General features: G+C 39.7%; 1 protein-coding gene across 5 annotated transcripts in view; it reads left to right on the forward strand.

The window, feature by feature from the left end:
* The window catches only part of CYRIB (CYFIP related Rac1 interactor B), a 96,748-nt gene that overhangs the window by 65,679 nt on the left and 8,406 nt on the right, over nucleotides 1-22,663 (forward strand). For 2 of the 5 annotated variants that reach the window (XM_063411747.1, XM_063411660.1), the window contains exons 3-7: nucleotides 229-265; nucleotides 12,896-12,978; nucleotides 13,980-14,062; nucleotides 19,906-20,027; nucleotides 21,713-21,818. In XM_063411747.1, the coding sequence (XP_063267817.1) occupies nucleotides 13,990-14,062; nucleotides 19,906-20,027; nucleotides 21,713-21,818 (301 nt within the window). In that variant the 5' untranslated portion in view covers nucleotides 229-265; nucleotides 12,896-12,978; nucleotides 13,980-13,989. The remainder of the gene's footprint in view (nucleotides 1-228; nucleotides 266-12,895; nucleotides 12,979-13,979; nucleotides 14,063-19,905; nucleotides 20,028-21,712; nucleotides 21,819-22,663) is intronic. The other 3 variants (XM_063411572.1, XM_063411411.1, XM_063411481.1) reach the window with 2 other exon arrangements.

The following is a 22,663-nucleotide window of genomic DNA, read 5'->3' on the forward strand; positions in this document are numbered from 1 at the left end:
ATTTGTGTGCCTAGAGATAAAACACAGGTCTGAATTACATTTTCTTAGCATATTTTTTAAAAATGCCAGTGGCATATGGATCCAGGCCTATGTTTATGAAGTAGATACACAAGAACAGTATGTCTGGAACAGATGTATGTTTGTTTTTCCAAGGTCACATTGCATCACATTTAACACTTCTGGTGTAAAAGAATTAATTTCCCCAATCTCTTTTTTCTTTTAAAACAGACTGGAGGCCAAGAACAGAGTGCAGCACTGGCTGTAGGTAAGAATTGAAACTTAACCTGCTTGAAAACCGCTGATAAATAAGCGAAAATGTAGTAAGTTAAAGGACAGAAAATGGGACTCTTTCAATATTACTGACTTTCCCTTCAAGAACTTGTTTTCCCTCTTTTCCTTAAACAATTGTTGAAATTTGTGGTGTTCTCTGGGGGTCCTGATCCCTGACTGAATTTATGCCTCTCTGTTTAAAGATGCTAAATTAGGCTGCAAGGTTTTGGTTTCTGCCTGCACAGGGCCTCAGCACACAGCCTGGCGAGGCTGATTTTGCAAACTCTTCACCAGAATGATACGAAGTCCCATTACTTCAAAGAAGGCATTTCCATTATGCACAGAGTTAAAGTGGTTTGGCCACTTGTGTGAACTTACCCCAGAAGACTGTGCAACTTCTTGAACTGTTTGAATGACGAGATAATGCTTTGGTGGTTTTTCTCTCTGTCTCTTTAGTAAAGCTACTGTGTAGCTGAACCAGATCCCTTATGCCAGAAACCAGTACTCTGAACCAGCTTGTGAGACTGAAGAGGTAGCACATGCTCATATGAAGGTGTTAGCTCTTAGTTTTATAACCTGCTGCTTGTCATCTGAGCTACTGCATAGAGTGTCTGTGTTATACTTCATGTTTATTGTGCTTTGCCAGCACAGCAATTAATCTTCTGTCACATTGGGAAGGTAATGGTACCAAACTTGAGGTAGGATTTATTTTTCTTCTGTTTTTGATTAATCGTCAAAAAGCCTTTGAATTTTGGGAAGCTGGTTAAATGGATTTGTGTAGTGGGTTAATCCAGGCTAGATGCCAGGTGCCCACCAAAGCCACTGTGGCACTCCCTTCTCAGTTGGAGAAGGGAGACAAAATACAACAAAAAGCTCATGGATTGTGATAAGGGTGGGGGGAGAAAATTCACTAGTTACTGTCACGGCCAAAACAGACACAGCTTAGGAAAATTAGTTGAGTTTATTACCATTCAAACCAGAGCTCCTTCTCCCCACCCCTCCTTCCTTACTAGACTTAACTTTATCCCCAGTTCTTTACCTCACCCCTCCCTGCTCAGTCAGGGGAGATGAGGAGTGGGGGTTACAGTCAGTTCATCACAGGTTGTTTCTGCTGCTGCTGGTTCCTCCTCAGGGAGAGGAGCCCTTCTCTGCTCCAGTGTGGGGTGTCCCTCCACACAGGACAGTCCTCCAGAAACTCTTCCAACATGAGTCCTTCCCAAGGGCTACAATTCTTCACAAACTGCTCCGGTGTTGTTTCCTTCCGTGGGGTGCAGTCCTGCAGGAGCAGGCTGCTCCAGTGTGGGTCCCCCACAGGGCCACAGGTCCTGCCAGGAGCCTGCTCTGCCATGGGCTTCCCACAGGGTCACAGCCTCCCTCGGGCATCCACCTGCTCCGGGGCAGGGTCCTCCATGGGCTGCAGGTGGATCTCTGCTCCCCTGTGATCCTCCATGGGCTGCAGGTGGATCTCTGCTCCCCTGCAGTCCTCCACAGGCTGCAGGTGGATCTCTGCTCTGCTGTGGTCCTTCATGGGCTGCAGGACACAGCTGCCTCACCATAGGCTTCACCACAGGCTGCTGTGTCAGGATCACCTCCTCCCTCCTCTTCCTCACTGGCCTGGGTTGTCTGCACTGTATTCTTGGTATCTCTCATACATTTTCACTTTTCTGTTCTCTGTATACAATTAATTCTGTGTCATAACTCCTTTTCTTCTTAAATACATCATCCCAGAGGACTACCACCACCAGTGGTGGGCTGGGCTTTGGCCAGTGGTGTGCCCATCCTGGAGCTGGCTGGTGTTGGCTCTGTCAGACATGGGGGAAGCTCCTGGCAGCTTCCCACAGGAGTCTCCCCATAGCCCCCCTGCCCTCACAACCTTGCCACACAAACCTGATACAATTTGTCATCAGTTTTGTCAACAAGACTAGAAAACATATTCTAGTGCTGTGTCCAAAACTATTTGACTCCTCCACTCAGAATTAGCAATATATGACATATAAATGTGTTACTAAAGTAATTGTCTTTATTTTAGTGCATAATTCATGTTTTAAAATGCTTACTTTGCAGAATTGCAGGTTTTGATGAACTGTCACATTTTTGTCATTCTTAGGAGAGTTTATGATGTTGCTGGTTCAGGCCCACAGTCCTTCTTTCTTACTGACTTGTGTCTGGGTTAAGGAATGGGTCTAGGAACTGGGCAAGCATACAGCAATATTTTCCAAATCTTTAATACACTAATAGAAAAACATCCAGTGCTAGCAGCAGTCGTACCTTTTTCCTTTAATAGCTTTTACTTAAAAAGTCCTTGAGGGTGTTGTTAAAGCTGCAATTGGAACTAATGCAGACTTTTAATTTACAGCATTGTGTGCATTTGCAAATTATACATTGTAAAAGTCAGTGAAGTGACTCACTGAAGTGAGTCAGACCACACGTCCATCTAGGCAAGTCCAGGCTCCAGGATCACCATCTCTCTTCCCTCTGCATGTGTACACTTGGTTTTGCACATCCTTACACATCGTCCACTTATTCCTTACTAGAGCAGTGCTGCTTCTGCTCAGGAAGGTGAGAGTGATCCAGAAGAGCTAGGAAAACTTAAGGTGCATTGTTGGGAATGATGCTGCCTGCAGGAAGAAGAATGCTGTCCAGCAAACGACTAGAGCACATGGCAAATATCTTCTATTTTCTTTGAAGAAACTGTGAACAAACAGTCTTTCAGGTATTGAAGGGAGAATGTTTGTAAGTCAAGGTGGTGTGGTGTTCAGCAGAAGCTCTGATGTCAGACTCCTGATGCTTTCAATTTCTCCAGCTATGCCAAGACAAAGTTAGCTGCCAGATGCGTGACACATCATAAATTATCAGAGAATCACCAGTGCTCAGAGTTGGGAAGGACTGACAAACCCTACCCAAACAACATATAAAGAACTGGAGACTAGAGAAAAGTTTGGTTAAGTTGTAAAGAATGGGACAAACAGAACTAGATGTTGCTGTTGAGTAAGGTTAAAACATGAAAAATATTCAGTAAAACCTAAACCTTTGTGTGAGCAGGTGCTTAAGGAATAGTAGGAACAGGGATATCATGTATTTGTGGTTCTTCTATGTGTATGTATTTTCAGATGGAATATTTTACAGAGCCAGATGTGATTGTTAAATGTGTTCAGTATTCCTAATGTCTCTCCATTCTGCCTATTTACCTGGTTTTCTCCAGGAACTGCTGCAAACTTCTTGTGAGACAAGATGAGATGGACCACTGCAGAATATCATAACTCTGCATGATATTCTGTATATTTTTTACTGATCTTAATGGATTTCAGGTTGTATATCACTGAAGAATAGCAAATGTTTCTCTGTATTTCCAACAGGTGGATGAGAATTAATTGTCTTACAATATCATAGCCTTACTGGATACCATTAGTTTGATTTTAAGGTTAAAATAAAATTTCAGATGATGGGAGAAATGGAAAATAGGATTAAAAACCTATCATATTTGCACAGCTAGAGAAATCTGGACTAGTGGGTTTTTCTTTGAGTTGGGATTTTTTTAACACTTGCTTTTCAACAAGAAAAACTATCCAGGTTCAGTAAAAGTAGTTTAGTAGTATGTCTTTTGAGGGGAACTGAAGAAGTAACTGGATGTAACAAAGACGGCTGTAGATCCTTGATCTTGCAAGGAGCTGCTTTTGAAGCTTCAAATAAATAAACAACCATGTAGAGAACAGTTTTATCCCTCTGACCTGCCTAATGCCTGTCTGTTTGTTACTGTTTCTGAAAACAGATGGGATGGGAAGGAGCATCATCCTGCTACTCATCCTCTGTTGTACCATCATCATCTTGATGTGCTTCATTAGCCTTCTGTACCCTGCAAACATACTGTGTCTGACTGGTGTCTCAGAAAAAGGGAAGCCCACAGAATAATCAGAAAGCTGTCCTGAAATATGGAAACCTGCGCTTCCAGTCCTGTGACTTGGAAAGTCGTGGGTCTTCTTTTCCTTCTTGATATTTTAGAGCTGCTGTGTCACTGAACTGAATTCTCAGATGGACAGTCAGTGTCAGGTTCATACAAGGTTTGTGGTGACACTGTGACATTCCAGTCCCTGGAGATGGGATATGTTAATGGCTGTTTATATAGCTTGATGACAAGATAATTTATCATGACATCGTTAGTGCAGGATTGCAAGCCAAGGCACTGAAGGGGTACAGCATTTTTGGAATTGATCAGAGAAAACATTTTACCTGAGTGTTGCAGAGCAATGTGGGTGCTTGTACTCCTTGTCGTGGTGCATTAGATGGCAGCACTGCCAAGGCTGTGGGATCCTCAGTGCAGCTTCGTCCAGCTCTGATCCTGACTGACACGTGTGGCAGCCTGTTAGATGGGAATTCTGCTCCTCTGAAAAAAAAACATTTCCAAATCAAACTAGGCTGGAAGAGGAATGCTGTTTCACATGTGAAATACCAACTGAAAAATATCACATTAACTGGACTAGTTAGAAATTGAAAACATACTTCTTTTAGCATTTAGATACAACTTGCAGGTTTGCTTTTGGGAGTTTTGGGCTTTTTCTTTTTATTTTTGGTTGAGGTTTTGCTTTTTTTCTTTATACAGAGGTGATTGGCAGGAGAAGGACTTACCATACGGTTTGTATTGTTTGGGTTTTTTTGGAGAGTAGAGCTTGAGGGTTCTTAAATTATAGGCTGACATTCTGGAAATAGGAAACTTTCTTAAGTAATGTGGTAGTATAGCACAGTTCTAAAGGCATGCCATCTTTCACGGAGCGAGCAGCTTTTATCTAAAAAAATAAAAAAAGTGTAAATATGCCATAACTCTTACTAAATGGGTTGTTTTGTATCTTTATGTACCTGATAAAAACGTTCCCAGTTTACTTTGAAAAAAGGTAGACTCCGAGGTCAGGCGATGTTTCCAGGGGATGCGGGTGCTGAACGAGGTGTTTGGGCAGGAGGGGCAGGGCTGTCCCCCCGGGCTATCGGGCTCTGGGACCGTAGGACACGCTGTCCCCCGGGCTGTCCCCCGGGCTGTCCCCCGGGCTGTCCCCCGGGCTGTTCCCGGGCTCTGGGACCCGCTGGCCCCGGGCTGTTCCCGGGCTCTGGGACCGTAGGACCCTCTGTCCCCGGGCTGTCCCCGGGCTCTGGGACCCGCTGTCCCCGCCCGGGCTGTCCCCGGGCTGTTCCCGGGCTCTGGGACCCGCTGTCCCCGCCCGGGCTGTCCCCGGGCTGTTCCCGGGCTCTGGGACCCGCTGTCCCCGCCCGGGCTGTCCCCGGGCTCTGGAACCCTCTGTCCCCCGCGGCCCTATCCCGGGACCATCCCGCGGTGGGGCAGCGGCCTCTGTCGGGCAATGGCAGAGCTGCAGGAGAACGCAGAGCGTAAATTGCATTCAGTGGAAACCTCCCGAACTGAAAAAGGGGGGTTTTCCCCATGGCTGCAATGTCATGCAATTAAAAAGCAGCATTTTGCAGAATATAGTTAAAGCATGTCGGGCTTCTGTCCTTTTGAAAAAGGAAAGCGTAATAATTATTTTTTAACCCCAGATTCACACTTGGAAAAATTGTGCAGTTACTTGTTGAAGGGTAAATCAGAGCAGATTTCTGGAGCAGAGTATCTGCCCTATTCAATACAAGTTCTGTTTTAAAAACAAGCATAATTCTTCCAGACAAATTGGATTTATTCCAGACTTGTGTGAGCATGCTTAGTTATTTTATTGTAGCCCCTGTCAAATACGTTATTCAGTGTCAGCTGTGCCACTAAAATGTTCCCAAATTAACAAGGCTCTAAGACTACTTCTAAAGAAACTGTGGATTCTTCAGTGCCTTTCCCTTGGTTTCCTCTAAGAGGAAAAATGAACTGAATAAACACTCCTCTGACTGTATTTTACAATTCTGGTTTTGAGGAATGTGAGTCTATTCACTAGTCTGTTTTCCCTGGCAGACCTCCATCCTCCTGATATGACAAGTTTTGAATTCAGTTTTGTTCTAAAGGAGACTTTATTGATGATGTGTGATCTCAAAAAAAACCCAAAAAACCCACCAACAAAAAAACCCCCAAAAAACCAAAACAAACGAAAAAAAACCCAACAAACCAACTTGAGCTAAAACAGATTATTGTATCAGTCAGTTTAGCCAAAGGAATTGACATCAGAGGCAGCTTCAAACAGCTTTTCAGTAGTCTGAATACTTACTTTCCTGTACAAAAACATTTTCTATCTGGCCATATAATTTATTTTTCCACTTTTCAGATAAGATGCTAATGCTTGAAGCCCCAGTAGTTCAGTGAAATAGGCTGTTCTAGGGGGTTTGGAGGGGGATTTTTGGCCTGCATATATTTTACTCTTCTTGTGGTTGGTTTGCAGTCCCTGGTTTGTGGCCACTGGATGTCAGCAGTGCAGAGCCGTGTGCAGGTCTGGGCATGGGTTTGGATTGGGAACTGTGTCCCAAAAGAGTCTGTAAAAACTGCTGAAATCTTAATGCTTGCTTGAAAAACTTGTCCATCAATGAAATAAAACTGTGTGTTTTGTGCAAAACTGAGGGTGGCTCTGGCACTTCACTCATGTGTTTGATTCAGCACATTTACAGAGGTGACACGATTTGAACTGTTACCTTTAATATTAGGGATGTTATTAGGGCTATGATGAATCCTGAAAATGAAACCACTTTATCCAAAATATGACTTGCTTCAAGCTAATGGCACCAAGCTTCCCTTTCTTAAATCTAAAGGTGATAGTGAGTGGTAGCTACTATGTTTAATATTGACGCAAATTATTTATTTTCTGGTATGTATGCTGTTACTTTGGGATTTTGTATCAGGGCAGGTCATTATTATTTTAAAACACCACAAACATCAATAGATGAAATTAGGATACGTCAGAAGGCATCTCTGCTGCTCTAGCACTATTCAGAAGAGAAATAAATATGCATTAGTCTAGGAAAAAACACATTTGTATCCAGGGAGAATGTTTCAGCCATCAAAAAAAAGGGATTCCTGCAGTGCATTTTAGCCTGTTTCCATCTCTGCAGCAGTCTCTCAGAAATGTTCTCACTGGTTGTGAAGCTTTGCTGCTTCATTGGCAGAGGAAGCCACACGGGATCCCATAGGCTGCCAGGCTGTGATGCCGTGTGTTGCTAAGGGCTGCCTTGGATTCAGCTGATGTGGGCAGACACCTCTCTGCTGCCTCATTGCTTTTTCTTTTTTCTTTATTTTTTTCCTTCTCCCTGTTCATGGCTAGTTATTGTTCAGTAAGCCTTGAAACAGCCTGTGATAGGATTATCCTTCTAGAAAAACAGTATAGGGAGACATTCAGTGTTTTGTTCATGTAGTAACACTGCAAGTTTTATAACATGGTGATATTCCACTATAATGCTATACTTTTAATGCTATGCATCTTTTTTCTTAATATTTTGCTGAAATATTTCTGAATTGGAGGTTTATGCCACATTTACGTCACCAAATGGAAGTTTAAAACTCAAATGCCAGGACCAAAATGTTTGTTGTTTCATTAGATGTGCTTTTCATCTAATGTTGTGCTTAACTATAAATGAAATTTTCAGGGAGTACAGTTTTCATACTGTGGATTTTAGTATTGGGAATAGCCTACACATGTCCAGAAGGTAAGCTGGTGTTTTCTTGAAGCAGATTTTCTTCAGGGATGACAAACAAATTTTTAAATCTATTTATGTAACTGTTTTTTTAAATTAGTTTGAAAGCATATTATTCTTGCAGTAGAAAAAAAATAGAAAATATCACTTATGAACACCTTTGTAGTGTTTTACCTGTAATGACAGTAAGTTCTCCAGCTGCTCACCAGTTGCAAAGAACATCCTTGTTACTGCCCAGTTTTTCTCTCAGGTGTGAGAGGGGAAATTTCCTTGGTGCTGAGATGAATTTCCTTACATTACGTATTTCTGTTCCATCTCCCCTGGGCTGAGCCGGGGGCGGGGGGCTCTGAGATGTGTGGGGATGTTTTCCACAGGAAGGGCATGCGTGCAAGACTTGTTTTGAAAATATGCCTTTGCTTTCCGCTTGTCTGATCACGACTCTCCACGCAGCATCATACGACCCCATAAGGCTGTAATGGGCCAAATCATGCTAATCCAGGGTGGCATTCCGTATGTCTTCCTCTGCAAGTAGGTCAAGTTTAAACCATGTTCCTGGCTTGTGCTCTGATTTCCCAGAACCTGCTCCACGTGGCTCGAGTATTGTGCTGGAGTGCAGAGCATGCCAGCAGGGATTCTGAGCAGCCTCACAGGGACAGTCAGGTTTTGGACAGAAACTGCTGGTTTTGTTCTGCTCTGATCTCGTGATGTTGCATACGTGGCAGGAGAAATCTTCAGTGGTTTACATGTGTGCTTTTACTGAGTCTTAGGCTGTTAGTTTACCTAATGACTTGCCTCTGGACACTGCACTATAAAATTTTAAAATCAGTAATACCTCTGGGAGAGAAATTGGTTTGCAGATTTTGAAGTTTACTGTATTCTGAATGAGACTACTAAATAAAATTGGATAGAGGTTGATGGTCTGAAGCTGTGGAAAAAAATAGGTAGTGACCTAAAGTTTACTTTAGGCTGGACATGTGAATATTTTGATGTTAGTGACTGCAATATGCAGAATTCTTCTTAATAAGGATTACAGCTTCAGTGTGCATTTTTTTCCATTTGTGCTGGAAGAATTGTGGGTGAAAAGGTGGGTTAGCACCCACAGAGGTCACTCCAGTCAGTGCTCTGAATCATCTCTTCAGCTCCAAAACAAACCCCACCTGCAGGACATCAAAATCAAGAGTAGTGCTTGCTGGTTGCTGAGGTCTTTCCTGAATTGGAGCTGACTGATGTGGTAGTGTGCTCAAGAAGGGTGCAGTCAGTGTGAGATGTTCTTGACTAGGCAGTGGAAGCTCAGGGCTGCCTAACTGGAACCACATCTGACTTTCTAAACAAGTCATTTTACTTACTGAGATGAAGTTGTGAACTTGCAAGGAAGTTGTAAGAGAGCCTGGTAAATTAATACTGGCTGGGCATATCACTATGTGATAATTCACAGAACTACCAAAATCTTCATGCTGGTGATGCTTTTACAGGGCATCAAATAGCAGAAGAGGTCACTGAAGCTAAATGTTAATAGCTGGATTTGTGGACTTCTTCTCATGCTATGGGCAAATTGTCATCATCTTTAGTATTAGAGCTAGTAGCAGTCCTTCTTTCATGTGTTTTGGGCACAGAATAATTGCATATGATGGGCCATATTGAACAAAACAAGAATCTCTAGTAAATGTTTTTCTTATCTGTCAGGGGCCTGATGTATCTCTGAGCTAGGTCGCTTTACTCTAGATTGGTCCAGGTGTTCTGCTAACACAGCATCTTCTCAGAAAGGTCAGATTTGATTTTTCCCTGTGTAGTGTTCCCCCTGAGTACAACAGGTCAGCTCTGCCAGCTGCTCAGCTCTGCCTTCTAAAGGAAAATAATGTATGAAAGTGAAGGACCATCTAACTTTAGCTGTTGCATATTGACCTGCAGCTATTTCCACAAGTCTGGGAAGTTCCACAGATGGCACCATGGTCTTGTTTCTAAAAAGTCATTTCAGAGCTCATAGGGAGTGCTTAGCTTTGCCAGAAAAATAGATTCTGACCTTTGGGCTCTTGCATTCATTACCTGGAATGCTAAGCTGAGAGAAAGCGTCCTCCAAAAAATGCTAGAGAAATTACATCTTCTCAATATCTATCTAAATTGAGTTTTCAAGCTCTTCCTAGCTTAAAGTCTTTTTGGATTGCAAGTGGGAGAAATGGTTGTTTTCACAGTTCTTAAAACACATCAGGTCTTCCAGATTTAAGGAATGCTTGAGATCCTTGAGTAAATGTTACAGTGTGTCTTGATTCAAGGTTCAAAAATACTGTGTTTGTCCAGTTTCAGCTAGATTTCCATGCACTCCATAAAACCTGAATATACAATGACGTGATTGCACATCTGTGCAAAACTTGAATGTGACTAAAAATTATCAAGATTTTTTCAGGACAATGAACACACAGAGGGAGAGGTTTGTTAGGAACCTCATTACAAACAAGTGTTCAAGCAGCTTTGTGTTCATGTAAATTGAAATACATGATATGAAATACATACAAAAAATTCCTATAGCACATCTTGTCACCTTGCTGCTGTCATAGTTGAATTAATCCATTATCACAAATTTCTTTCCTTTGCTCAGGGAAGCTCATCAGTTGCATCTTCTGCTTGAATATAACTTTGACTGTTCCATTGTAGTGACAAAACTTTTATTATGCTTCTCTGTTTGTTAAAATTAACTCCTGGAAAAGAAACTGTATGTTTTTCCTGGCAAGCTTTCCTGAGGGATAAAGGTATTTGTATTGCAAAACCAAGTCCCCAACTCCTTACTTGTATTAGGAGGTGTTTGATGCTCAGTGAAACAGTCTCTTCTGCAGTGCCTACATGTTCTTCTGTGAACTGAACTTCAAAATACTTCAACCCTGTAAGCATGCCCCTACTCTGACCTTCACAAGTAATGTTATCCAATATTTAAACCATGTGCATGAGTCTGTAAGCTCTTAGGAGACTGGTTAATATCAAAACAAAGGCAAAACCTACACAGAGGCATTTTTTTGAGATACAGAAAATATTTTGTTGGAGGAGGGGATGGTGCAGCTGAAGCACAGCAGTAATTGCAGGTACAGGAGTTCTCTTTAGGCCATTAGCAGTACTCAATGCCACATGTTTGCTGCTTGTTTGTTAATGTTGGAATTGAAATTTGTAATATGCTGTTCTGAGATTGAGGTTTGGGTTTTAAATCTGAATCTGTGAACTGGATCACCATTATGCAGCTTCTACTTGTGGGGTTTTTTTTATTGGCCCTGTTGAAAATAATTTATTTAAGGACGCCTCTGTCTGCTCCCCTACAAGAAGAGCATAATCTGGTAAACTCTGAAACATAAAGTGGCTTATTTAGTCCTGTATTACAGAACACGTTTGAGAGATACAGAAAAGTAATTTCTCTGCTTTCTGCTGTTGCATGTTTACACAGCATTGGTGCATGTGTAGTTTTAAATAGTTTGCTGTGCTATGGGATAGAAGGATCTGGGAAAGCTACCTCTTTGAAGAACCATGTTTTTTAATGGATTTGTTTTCAAGAAGAGTCTCTTAGGTGGACAACCTAATTTAAAAATTCCTTGAATTAATAGGTGCTTCTCACCAGGAAATAAGTTCAAATTATTAGGAAGCAGGTCTTGCATTTCCTTAAGTTTCAAGGAGAAGGTTGAACATGTGAAAAAGCCAGCATATGCCTTCTGGTGAAGCACTGTTTGCAGAGTCCCCTGGGTTGCACTCAAAGCCACAGTGCTAAAAGCCTAGATTCTTAGCAGTCATTTGGTCATTCTGTGGAAGTTGATGCAGCAAAGACTTGGGTTCTTTTCAGCAATTTGGGATTAATTGCCCCTTCCTTCTCAAGCTTTGATTGCTGAATCTTGCAGATCCCAAAACATAAATTGAATGCTGTTCTTAGTTTGACCAAGAAATATGTCTCAACCCAGGTTCAGAAAATTTGTTTACCAAACAATTTGTTTGAGTTTACATTGCTTCAGTTTCCTTGACTCCTAATAAAGTAATGGTTTGTGATGTCAATGCTATCTCCCTCCAGGTAAACATGATTCTTAAGTAAAAGCAAAAATTGCTTGGTATAATTAGACTGATTTGAAAATTGGTTTTTTTATATCTTGTGCTTGAATCCAAATGTCAGATTGTTGATGGCTTATTCTTAAATAATTCGTGATGAAATTTTTGGGTGTGTCTTGCTTGTCTTGCAGCAGCACTCTAGTGAACTCTTAGCATTTCAGAATGATGGTTGTTAGGTATATTTTCAGCCTCTGTAAAACATGGGAAGGTTCATGAAAATGCTGCTTTGTTATGAAATGCAGTTTTCATGCTCCTGTTGCAGGTATTGATTTCTGAAACTTGTGGTAACATTTGAAACTGTTTTGATAATTTATCTATCTCAAGTAATCTAACAACTATTTAATTTTTCTTCCACTTTTCATTTCTTTTAGCTGGGATGTGGCAGCAAACATAAGAAGAACTGTTGAAACTTGATTTTTCTTCTGGTCTTGAAAAAGTGTAGTTTTTGTTTTGCTTGTAACTCTGTGATTTAATGGGAAAACTGTTCATTGGCCACAGATGACTACTACTGAGAGGCTGTCCGAAATCTGTTTTGGATTACAGAGAGGTAGTAAAAAAGTGCTATGATAACACCAGTTCTATTTGAGGTTCCTTTTGTCCTAAACAATAATGGGTTTGTTTGGCATTGAGTGCTGCAGTTATGCAAAACAATTGCTCAGTCAACATAGGTCATATGTTCTTTATATATATTAAACAAAGATGAGAAAGAATCAGCAATTCACATCTTTATTTTTGTCAAAGATTGTAACTTTTGCAGTTTTTCAACAATCACTGCTCTCTAAGAAGAAGGGGCATGGAAATGCACTGTACAGTGTACAATTTCTGCTCCCCACCAGAAACTGATGAATCCAGAGTGCAAAAAGAAATGGGAGCTCTGCTCCAGTGAGACCCAGGCGTGTACTTAAATTAGGAAATGGTTATTGGAACTAAATTATTTTGCCATTTTTATTTTTAGGTTTGCTGGCATGGGTAATCTCATTAAGGTGCTAACCAGGGACATAGACCACAATGCAGCACATTTTTTCTTGGATTTTGAAAGTAAGTCTCTCAGCCCTTCACAGCTGGTGCCTTTCAAATGGTAAAAGTAGGGTTGCTTATACCTGCTGCAGTGAAGGCCAGGGGACTCAATTGCACAGTTGGAATTTGAAAGAGTTGCATGTGTTTTTTCTGTTCCTTTTTTTTTTTTCCTTTTTTCCCCCTCGCCAGTAGTAGCCAAGCCACCATCATGCTGCTGTGTAAATTTTCTTTCCATATGCTTAGTCATTTTGGGTCTCTGTGGTCAGTGATGTCCATCCATCTGCCTGCAAATCAAGTAATCATGAAATGAGAAATTCTGTCAGTATGCCATAGTAATCTGTGCTGAGCAGTTGTTCACTGTGATCCTCTCGTACACAAGAGTGAGTGCTAAATCATTCCTGATCCTGCTTTGGTCATTCATCGTGCAGTTAATGTGTGTTTTGTTTACATCCAAAAGTCTGAAGTGAAACTGTCTTAGTTTCACAGATATTTTAGGCACCTTGTGTGAAAGATCTGTGGCATATCTCTATTAGCATTTTCTGCACACTGAAATGATGTCTCACGACGTGGTTTTCTACAATGGCCTTCTGACACAATTATAAGGGCTGACAAAATTAAAGCTCTTTCCTTCTCTTGTCCCATCAGGTTAAAATCTAGCATGGCTAATGCTTTCAAATCTGGTACTTGGCCCTCAAGGCAGTACTCCTGCTCAGGACACTGGTGCTAGGGTGTACTGGGACAGAACAGTCCCTGGCAAAGCCTTGGAGTGGATTCTGTCCCTTTGCCAAAGGGCAGCTGTGAGGACGCTGGTGACACGGTCCCTTCTTACAGGAAAGCTGCACTGCTGGGGTCACCAGCTGTGCATCCTCGAGGTGGGGATGTCCCTTCACCCAGCCTGAAGGACGGGCTCGTGCCTAATGGAACTCTCTGGTCTTCTCTTCCCACTGCTTCAATCAACTACATTTGGGCTGTTCTTTCTTATAAAAAGAAAATTTTCTTTTCTCTCATTCTTGTCTTGGCAGGTACCTTAACATGGGGAACCTTCTAAAAGTTTTGACATGCACAGACCTTGAGCAGGGGCCAAATTTTTTCCTTGATTTTGAAAGTGAGAAGATGATTTTATATATCTATTACTCTTTGCCTGCAGTAGACTGCATTTGTCATGTACTAAATGTATGTTTTCATTTTGCCATCCTTCTAACTGCTTTGCATGCCTGAGCTATGGATAATTGTTCAGCAAACTTTGGTAGAAGGCAATAACCTCTTCTAAAATATCCTCAGGTCCTAAAATGTAAAATCTTTATTTCAGAAAGGGCTTTCATGTTACATTTGACTGTTGAAACCCGATTTGCTTCTTGTTTTTTAGACCAAAATTCTGCCTACTTTTAATCAAAATGTTAAGAGTAGTTGTAATTATTTGGAGACCTACTGAAGTTGTAACTGACTTACTCAAATTTATGAGTTTTGTCCCGTGCTTCTTAAAAGAAGTACTGAAATATGAAACCTGATTCTCCTCACTTTCAATGTGACTTAATAATTCTGCATACACAGACTGGCTCACAACAGCTATTCATAGCTCCAGCATCATCATGTTAAAGGTTATATGTGAACCTTACTGGATCTGGCACTGAAATTTAACCTCATGCCTTCTTAAAAGGGGATCTCCACGTGTATAGAGATGAAATTGATTTTGAAAACAAGAGACATGTAGCTTGTCTGATCAATGCCAGGGGTTCTAGAAGGTTCACATGTCAGTATTTCTGCTTTTAGTTTTTGTTGCATGATACAGGATAGCCTAAGAATGGCAGGTAAGTGTTGCTGGCTTCTGCTGTGCATGTTTAATTACTTTCTTTTGGGATGTGCTGATTCTTTAGCCAGCTGTACATCAGCAAGCATAAATAAGAAGATTAATGTTCAAATACATTTTGACCATGTAATAGAATACAATGGAATAGCATAATAAAAAAACTGATGAAGTATTACAATATGGATAATTTGAAGTGCATTGTATTTTTTTTCCCCAGAATTGTTTTTCAGTTGTTTGATGAAACAGTAGCAGTTTTTTATATTAGTTATAATACGAAAGCAAATGCTTGAAGAAATATGGTTTTGCTTCAGTGACATTTAAAGTTACAACTTTCTAAACCCTTACCCTGTAGTGTAGATTTTTATCACTTGTCTCTTCTGAATATATTATTATTGGAAGATGCTAGCCATAAGAATTATTCATAAAGGGAAGATTATCAAGGCCTATGTACAAAAATCAGAAAGCAAAATTCATGGAAGACCAATTCTCACATATCATCATAATAGATAAAATTTAATAAAGTGGGAGAACTCATGTATGAGGCCATTGGAGTTGTGAAGCTCCAGCTCAATCTGCAAATACTGAAAATTTAATTGGAGTAAATGAAATTCACATTAGCTGGGTAGGAGAGGCATAGTTCTCAAATAAATTGCAATAAAAATTGCTCTTTTTTTCTTTTTAAATACAGATTCTTTAGCTATCAGTTTTGTTTTAAAATGCATGTTTTGAGCATGAACAGGATTTGGCATGAGAGTAAGCAGGTTGCTGACATGAAATGCTTTCATACGCAGTGAAATTAGGTAACTTATATTATGGCTGAATTGTTAGACTGTTCTTTGTTCATTTTGGACCCTTTTCTGCATTTGTTTCTGCTGCTATACTGTGTATCCATGCTTCTTTCTCTGTTTCAGATAGCTTGCCTTGACAGGATCTTGGCTTTGACACAGCCAAGATCTTTCTTCAAGACTTGGCACTTAATCTTGTGATAGTTAATGTTGTGGTTTTGTGTGGAAGGACAAGTAAGCTCTGTATTAAAAACAAATTTGCCAATTCTATGTTACGCCTGGCCCAATAATAGACAGTTTTAAGTCTTTTGTTCTTAAATCCGTGTATGTGAACAGGCTCCAATGTTTCTTACATAGTAATGTAAAGAATAAAACCTAATGTTCATAAAGCTTTGTAGTACTAGAAACTTCAAATTTAGGAAGGTTTTAGACTTCTAACCATTATTTTTCCCCCAGATGTTTATCTTGGTACTAGATTCTAGTGATTGGTGTGACTGACTATCAGAATCCATGTAAAAAATTTGATGAGCTGTAGGCTTTTCCTTGCCTCCACACTGGTTAAGCTTATGCTTTCTTTGGGCATTCACCTTACTTGTTTGAAACAAATGGTTGTCTTGAGTGTTCTTTTAGAGTCTGTGCAGTGCCATTAGAACATGAGCAAAGTGCACAGGTCAATATTATTTACATAATACAGCCACCTAAAATGTGGAAGACTTACAGCTCAACTTTTACATTGGTGTCATTACTGTGTCAGTTGCAAATCCTTTCCAAATTTACTGATTTGAATAGTAGCTAAAATACAGTATACTTAGAGATGGTGATCTCAAGCTAGCGCTGACAGTATCCTGCATTATCTCCAGAGGACTTGGCCAGGTTTCAGAGGAGCCACAGAGACAGCATTCTCCATAGTAATGCCAACAGAGATGAATAAATTATTTCATCTCCAGCAGTCTGGCATTTTTCCCCTTGTTTGTGAGTTTTGTCCCAGACAGTTTCAAATGACTTGATGTGTTCTTCCCTGGGAAAAATCTCAGCTTAAATAGTTTGCTGTGCAGTGTAAACTTTTAACCCCCAATTTTTCTCCCTACTAGTTCTGTAGGCTAGCCAAATATTATTCTAATAGTCATTAAATGTGTGTGACACATTCCCCCCTGCATGCAATATGTTGTCTCACTTTTGTAGTATTTAGTTCACATAATAGTGTTTGTATATTGTTTCAAGTCTCCTCTTCTGTCTCTAATACATTACTGTGTGAGCATTCTGAGCTCTAAGTGTATATTGTGTCTAGTGCAGTAATGTTCTGATTAAACTCAAAGATGAATTCCCATTTACTTGCAGAACCAGTCTTTCCTTTAGTTACTATTAGATTAAAAATAGTAAAGTTGCCCTGAATAACCAGGGGTCAGCTCCTGTGGCCACAATGTCAAACCTCAGAACATCTGGGTGAGCTGTTCTGTGTTTACTGGGTTTGTTCTTCCTAGGGAAAGCATCGCTGATAAAGACACAGCCTTGCTGTAGCCTTGTTGTAGCAAGAACTTAAATGGACAGGGGAGAAGGGGAATCCATGAAACTGTGTGTCCTTCATCCTTCTGTTTGGATGCCTGGCACTGCTGGCTGCTTTTTCTTAGCTGCCAAGAGTAACTCCAGAGGTGCAACTCCCTTTCCTGCTCTGTGCACTCCACCCTGGGCAAAAGGAGTTCCACAATTAGTGATTCTCAAGTGAAAGTCCTGTAGCTTAAGCCCTCAGGTACATACTGAGAGGTGCAATTCCTATAATATGGGAATGCTTCCTCCTATAAAATGGGAATCTGTTCAGGATGGTATAACTGTGCTTAGGAAGAGGGACCTCTCTCTTGTTCTTCCCTATGATGGGCTTTCAGAATACAATGTCCTGACCAGCACTGAGAAGTAAATAAACCAATTTTGCTCTGGGTCACTCAGCATGAGGTGATTTTTTTATATCATGCCTTTTAACCCTATTCTAATAATATCTTAAATGAGTTGTGAAGGGATTATAAAATAACTGAAATTTGCTTTTTAAATTTGACCTCTCTTTTAGGAAAGAGGAAATGAGTTGGGACAAATCAGATTTACAGATCTCTTTTATTGGAGAGGACTGGGTTGACCAAAAAGGAAATACATACCAAAAGAAATAACTCAGTACCTGCAAACTTGTACCTACTAGGTACTTTGCAAACAAGTACCTACTTGGTTTTCAAATAGATTGATATTTAGAAGTTTGTAATAATCAAAACAAATAAGCAAATAAAAAACCCCACCATCCCAACAAATGAAGTATCAACCATTGTTTTAAGTTTCCTGGAACATTTTAAGGAAATTAAATACAGTAGTTGACTGATTACATCCTACACTAAGAGAGATGATGATGGTGTTGATTTGCCTAGCCAGCTGTCCAGTGAAGACCATAAAATTTGTATCTGGAAGATGATTTTTATTTCTAAACATGAAGGATCATAATACTGCAGCTGTTCTGCTTGTTGGTGGGTTTTGAAATAAGGAGCAGGAGTTCTTTTGGGCCCTTCTGCTCTGCCCCTCCCAATCTTGAAAAATTAACTCTCCTTACTACAGAGGGTGAAGAAAAAAATGGCATGAAAAATTAAATAGGCAGGAGATGTTCTCAGTGTGAGACAACCCAAGTGACAAGTCTTGATTGCATTATTTAACAACACAATCTGGAATGCTACAGAGCTTCACGTCTTAGTCTATATTTCACTATAACATTTCATGTTCGTGCATGAACTGCTGCCAGTCAACTGGTGCTTCCCTGTCTGCTCTTTTCCCTCATTTTTTGTCTTCATTTCTTACAGCAGTCTTCAGCAGCTTTCAAAATTATGTGACCTTTGTGATGATCTGAAAAGCACTGGCCACTTTTACTCGATGCCTAATCAATGTGGTGCTCATTTATTTATTTTCAAAGGAGTGACCAGGTTCTTTTTAACCTGTGCTAATTCTTGATGTTTCTCAAAATATCAGTTAAACTGTTGCAAGGTCTATATATAGGCATATTTGCTAATAATGCCCCCTCTTCATGCATTAAACTATAAAAATAAGAGGTATTATGCAAAAATTACAGGAAAATCCCGACAGGAAATGTATGGAAAGTTTATTTTCTCCTAATACAAACTTTGTTTTCCTTGTCTTTTTCTAGTGTGTAACACTAAGATACTGTGGGAGTTTTATTTCAAATATAAAGATGTATCTAACTTCCATGGGAAATTGTACATATGGATCATGGAAAAAGCACTTTTAAAAAGACATTTTCCAGACTCTTCAAACTGCACAAAGTCATGAGGATATATTGTCCTTAGATAGCTTTTGTCTGTCCATATAAAAAATAATCTATTGTTAATACCCTGATTTTTTGCGTTGGAAATAATAGACTAAAATACAATGATATTTATTCCATAACATATTTTGCCCATGTTAACAGAGAAGTGGGGTTTTTTTACAAGAGCTTTAGTAACTAACATTTTTTTTAAATGTGAGTCTAAAAGGAGTTAACCTTATAGCTTCCATCAGCATTTTAAAAGAAAAAAAATTGGTTCAGGTAAACCATGTCTGAGATACTTGTCCAAGGTGATTGTTTTTAAAGGTTAAAACATTTTGTTGATCCTTCTCAAAACATACTTCTTACAGAATCACATTTCTTTAAAAATGTACATATATCTTTTTGAAATTTTGACCCAATATACTTTTGGGAAGCCCTTAGCAAATTAATAAAAAATGGGAGACAGCTTATATCTTTAAAGACAGGGGACAAAAAAGATAGCCCTACACAAGCTCACACTAGATCTTTTTACTCTCAGCTCTGATTGGGCAATGAGTGCAGTAAAGAATATGTTTTCAAAATTAAATACATTCAGAAGTAAAAGAGATGGCTCCTTTACCAAGCAGTTAAAGATGAGGCAGACAAGATGGAAAATAATCTGATGCAGTATTTCTAGGTAACAATAGACATGGACACCTCCTGTGTTACCTACAGTGGGTGTGTCTTTTGAGTGCTAAGTTTCTTCCAGTGAGCCTCTACTGCACCCCAAGGTGAGAGTATATGATAGTCATAAAGACAACTCTGAATTTCTTTTCCTAACTCAGTTTTAAATAAGTCAAGAAGATAGAACCCAGGTGAATTTTTGGGATGGTAAATGAAGAGACTAATAAAATGAATATGATTAGTCTCTTGGAGTTCCTTATACATTGTAGTAGCTCTTCAGAGAATGAAAATTCTTGATGAGTTGCTGCATGACTAATTTGTCCCGTAGGTGATGGTGTGCCTATTGAGTTCCATGTTGTTGTTAAAAATAAATATATATACATTTAATATGTTCTGCTGTTTAGATGCCCAACCTACAGAATCTGAAAAGGAAATTTATAATCAGGTGAATGTAGTGTTAAAGGATGCAGAAGGAATACTGGAAGACTTGCAGTCATATAGAGGAGCTGGCCATGAAATACGAGAGGTGAGCTAGAGCGTTACAGTTGTGCACAACCTGTGCTTGTTCATTGACTGATCCTAACCAAATACTGCTGGGGTTTAACTTTGCTTGCAGGAGCTGTTTTGGCAGAGCATGTTGTGTATTAAAATCACTGTCTTGAATTTCTGCTCTGGAATGTTTCTTTTTAACAGCAAAACAGATGTTGCTTGTTTCAGTCATATTAATCTGCATATGTAATAGCAAATGATGCTTCTCAGAATTTTTGGGCTATTATTGCTATTGATTTTTCTTTGTGTTCCCACGTAAGTTCTTCTTGAGTTAACAGGGAATTTGGAAAGAGCATGGTGTGGCTACAGTGCAATACTGAGTAGGGTTGACATTCTCTTGTATGGTAACTGGAGAAGCCTGGGTTGGTAATCCTAGCACAAAAGGCATCTCATTTTCAATCCCTTTTAATTGGCTTTTATTTATTAAAGTAGATGTTTGGAACAGAAGCAAAGTTCCTGTACAGAATGTCACTCCATTTTTCCTTTGTTTAATAAAGGGTGGAATAAATATTCTCCCAACCTCCTCTCTTTCTTCCTCACTTGCAGCAATGGGGGCTGCTTTGCTCATGAAGGAACGAGTTACTCACTGTAACATACCCTTAAGAAATAATATTAGAGAGGAGGAGTCTCTGCTCACTCCATAGCAATTTGAGATACTCAAAGCCATTCAGCTTTGAGAGTTTTTCTCTCTATGGAATTGATAAGGCAGGTTTAAGAAGGATAACTGTGTCACACCAAACCCTGAGGAGTGGAGATAGCTTGCTTGTTCTTCAAAGAAGGAGTGTATTCAGGGACAGGCTGCAGGATCAGGAATCTGCAGATGCCATGGAGAGAGATACTCCTCTGAGAGGAGGTAGACATGACAGGAAAGAAATTTTCTAGGACCAGAGAGGAGTGTGCTGCAAGCCACAGCCCATGGTTGACTGAAACAGTTCTTTAAATCAAGAACTTGTCAGTGAAAATGCTGCAGGAGAGTTATGAGCATTTTTATTTCTGTTTTCTTGGTATATTTTCAGTTGCTAGTTGCTAACTGGAGAGGTTGAATTAAGGTATTATATGTCTGTGAAGTTTGTATTTGTATTATATGTCTGTAAAGACAAAGTCTATAAATATATCCCTCAAAGCTGTGGTGTATGCTGTGTCCTGGTGGTGCTTTATGTTGTTGATTATGCTTAAATGTTCCTATTGTAATATTTAGCCTGAATTTCACAGCATTTTTTTTTCCTTTGCAAATTTGGGAATTAGTGATAGATACCAACATTAAGATGGGGCTTTGATCACTTTTTTTTCTTTTTTTTTTGCTTGGAGTAAGCACAGTAAAGTTGTTAATTTTAATTACTAGGTCTGGTTATGTAAATTTTCTTGTCTGAGTAACTTGATTTTTAACCATTTCTTTATACTCTCTCCAAGTTGTTTCCCTGTTCAGGATGCTTACTTTCAACACAAATTTTTAGACCTTTTTGGAGCAGACATTGGTTAGTACATGCTTGTCTCTCAACTGAAAACTTCTTAGTAGGTAGATTTTTAATTATTAGCTCTTCAAACAATTGTCCTGCATAGGTGTTTTGGTTTTTTGTGTTTTGTTGTTTGGGGTTGTTTTGTCAGCAGTGCATCAGTTGTTCCCGATCTAAATACTTTTCTCCTTTCTTTTTCTAATTTAAGGCAATACAGCATCCAAATGATGAGAAGCTTCAAGAGAAGGCATGGAGTGCAGTTGTTCCACTAGTAGGCAAACTAAAGAAATTCTATGAATTTTCTCAAAGACTAGGTAAGTGAAAAGGTGTTAACTTGCAGGGGGGTTGTCTTAATTAATTAGTGTATTTGGCATATTTAGGTGAGATCACATCTAGGTCAACTCCTTTGTGGAGAAGAGCTCATATGAATAGGATGATCCTTGTTACTCTTCCTCTACTCCTTTAGTAACGAGGGAAAGCAGTAACCAGCTGACTGACTGGAAAATAATGGACTCAATATTCAGGAATTAATTCTGTCAGTGTTTCTGATACCAAAAGTACTTAAAAGAGACTGTATTATCCCTCTGTAAACACCAGAAATCATCTGCTGTGTGGAGGTGCCTGATCTTGGCTCATACACGTGAGATGGTGTTTCATGCCTCTTCAGAAACTCACTGTGGTGGTGGCTATGCTGATAAAACCTGAGACTTGTTTTTACCAGCTTTCTGTTGTTATCTCACTTTTAATCAAATTTATTAACATATTGTAAAAAAGGTGTTTAAAACATGGAAACTTTTTGCACACAAGTTCTGCTTTTTAAAATGGTTGATGTATTTTTCTCAAGAAGATGAACAGGAAGCTGGATTATAAATTTGTCTTGAGGCATGACTTCTGCTTACAGCTGTGTGCCTCTTGAATTGTGTTTTCTCCTAAAGGCTGAAGTCTTCTAACACAGGTTATTGAAATATGTTCTACACAAGTGTTGCAGACAAAGCTTAAGTAAAGCTTTTCCAGAAGTTTTTTTTGTTGTTGTCAGTGCTGATAAGACCTGGTCTGTAAAGCAATTTGTATGTAAATATGGCAGCAGTTGACACATCGATAAGCAACTGATCAAATCCCTTTATTGTTACTCACCCTGTATTTTGGCAGCTGTGTATTT

Source organism: Prinia subflava, chromosome 1 (genome assembly GCF_021018805.1).
Source record: "Prinia subflava isolate CZ2003 ecotype Zambia chromosome 1, Cam_Psub_1.2, whole genome shotgun sequence".
Classification (NCBI taxonomy): Eukaryota; Metazoa; Chordata; class Aves; order Passeriformes; family Cisticolidae; genus Prinia; species Prinia subflava.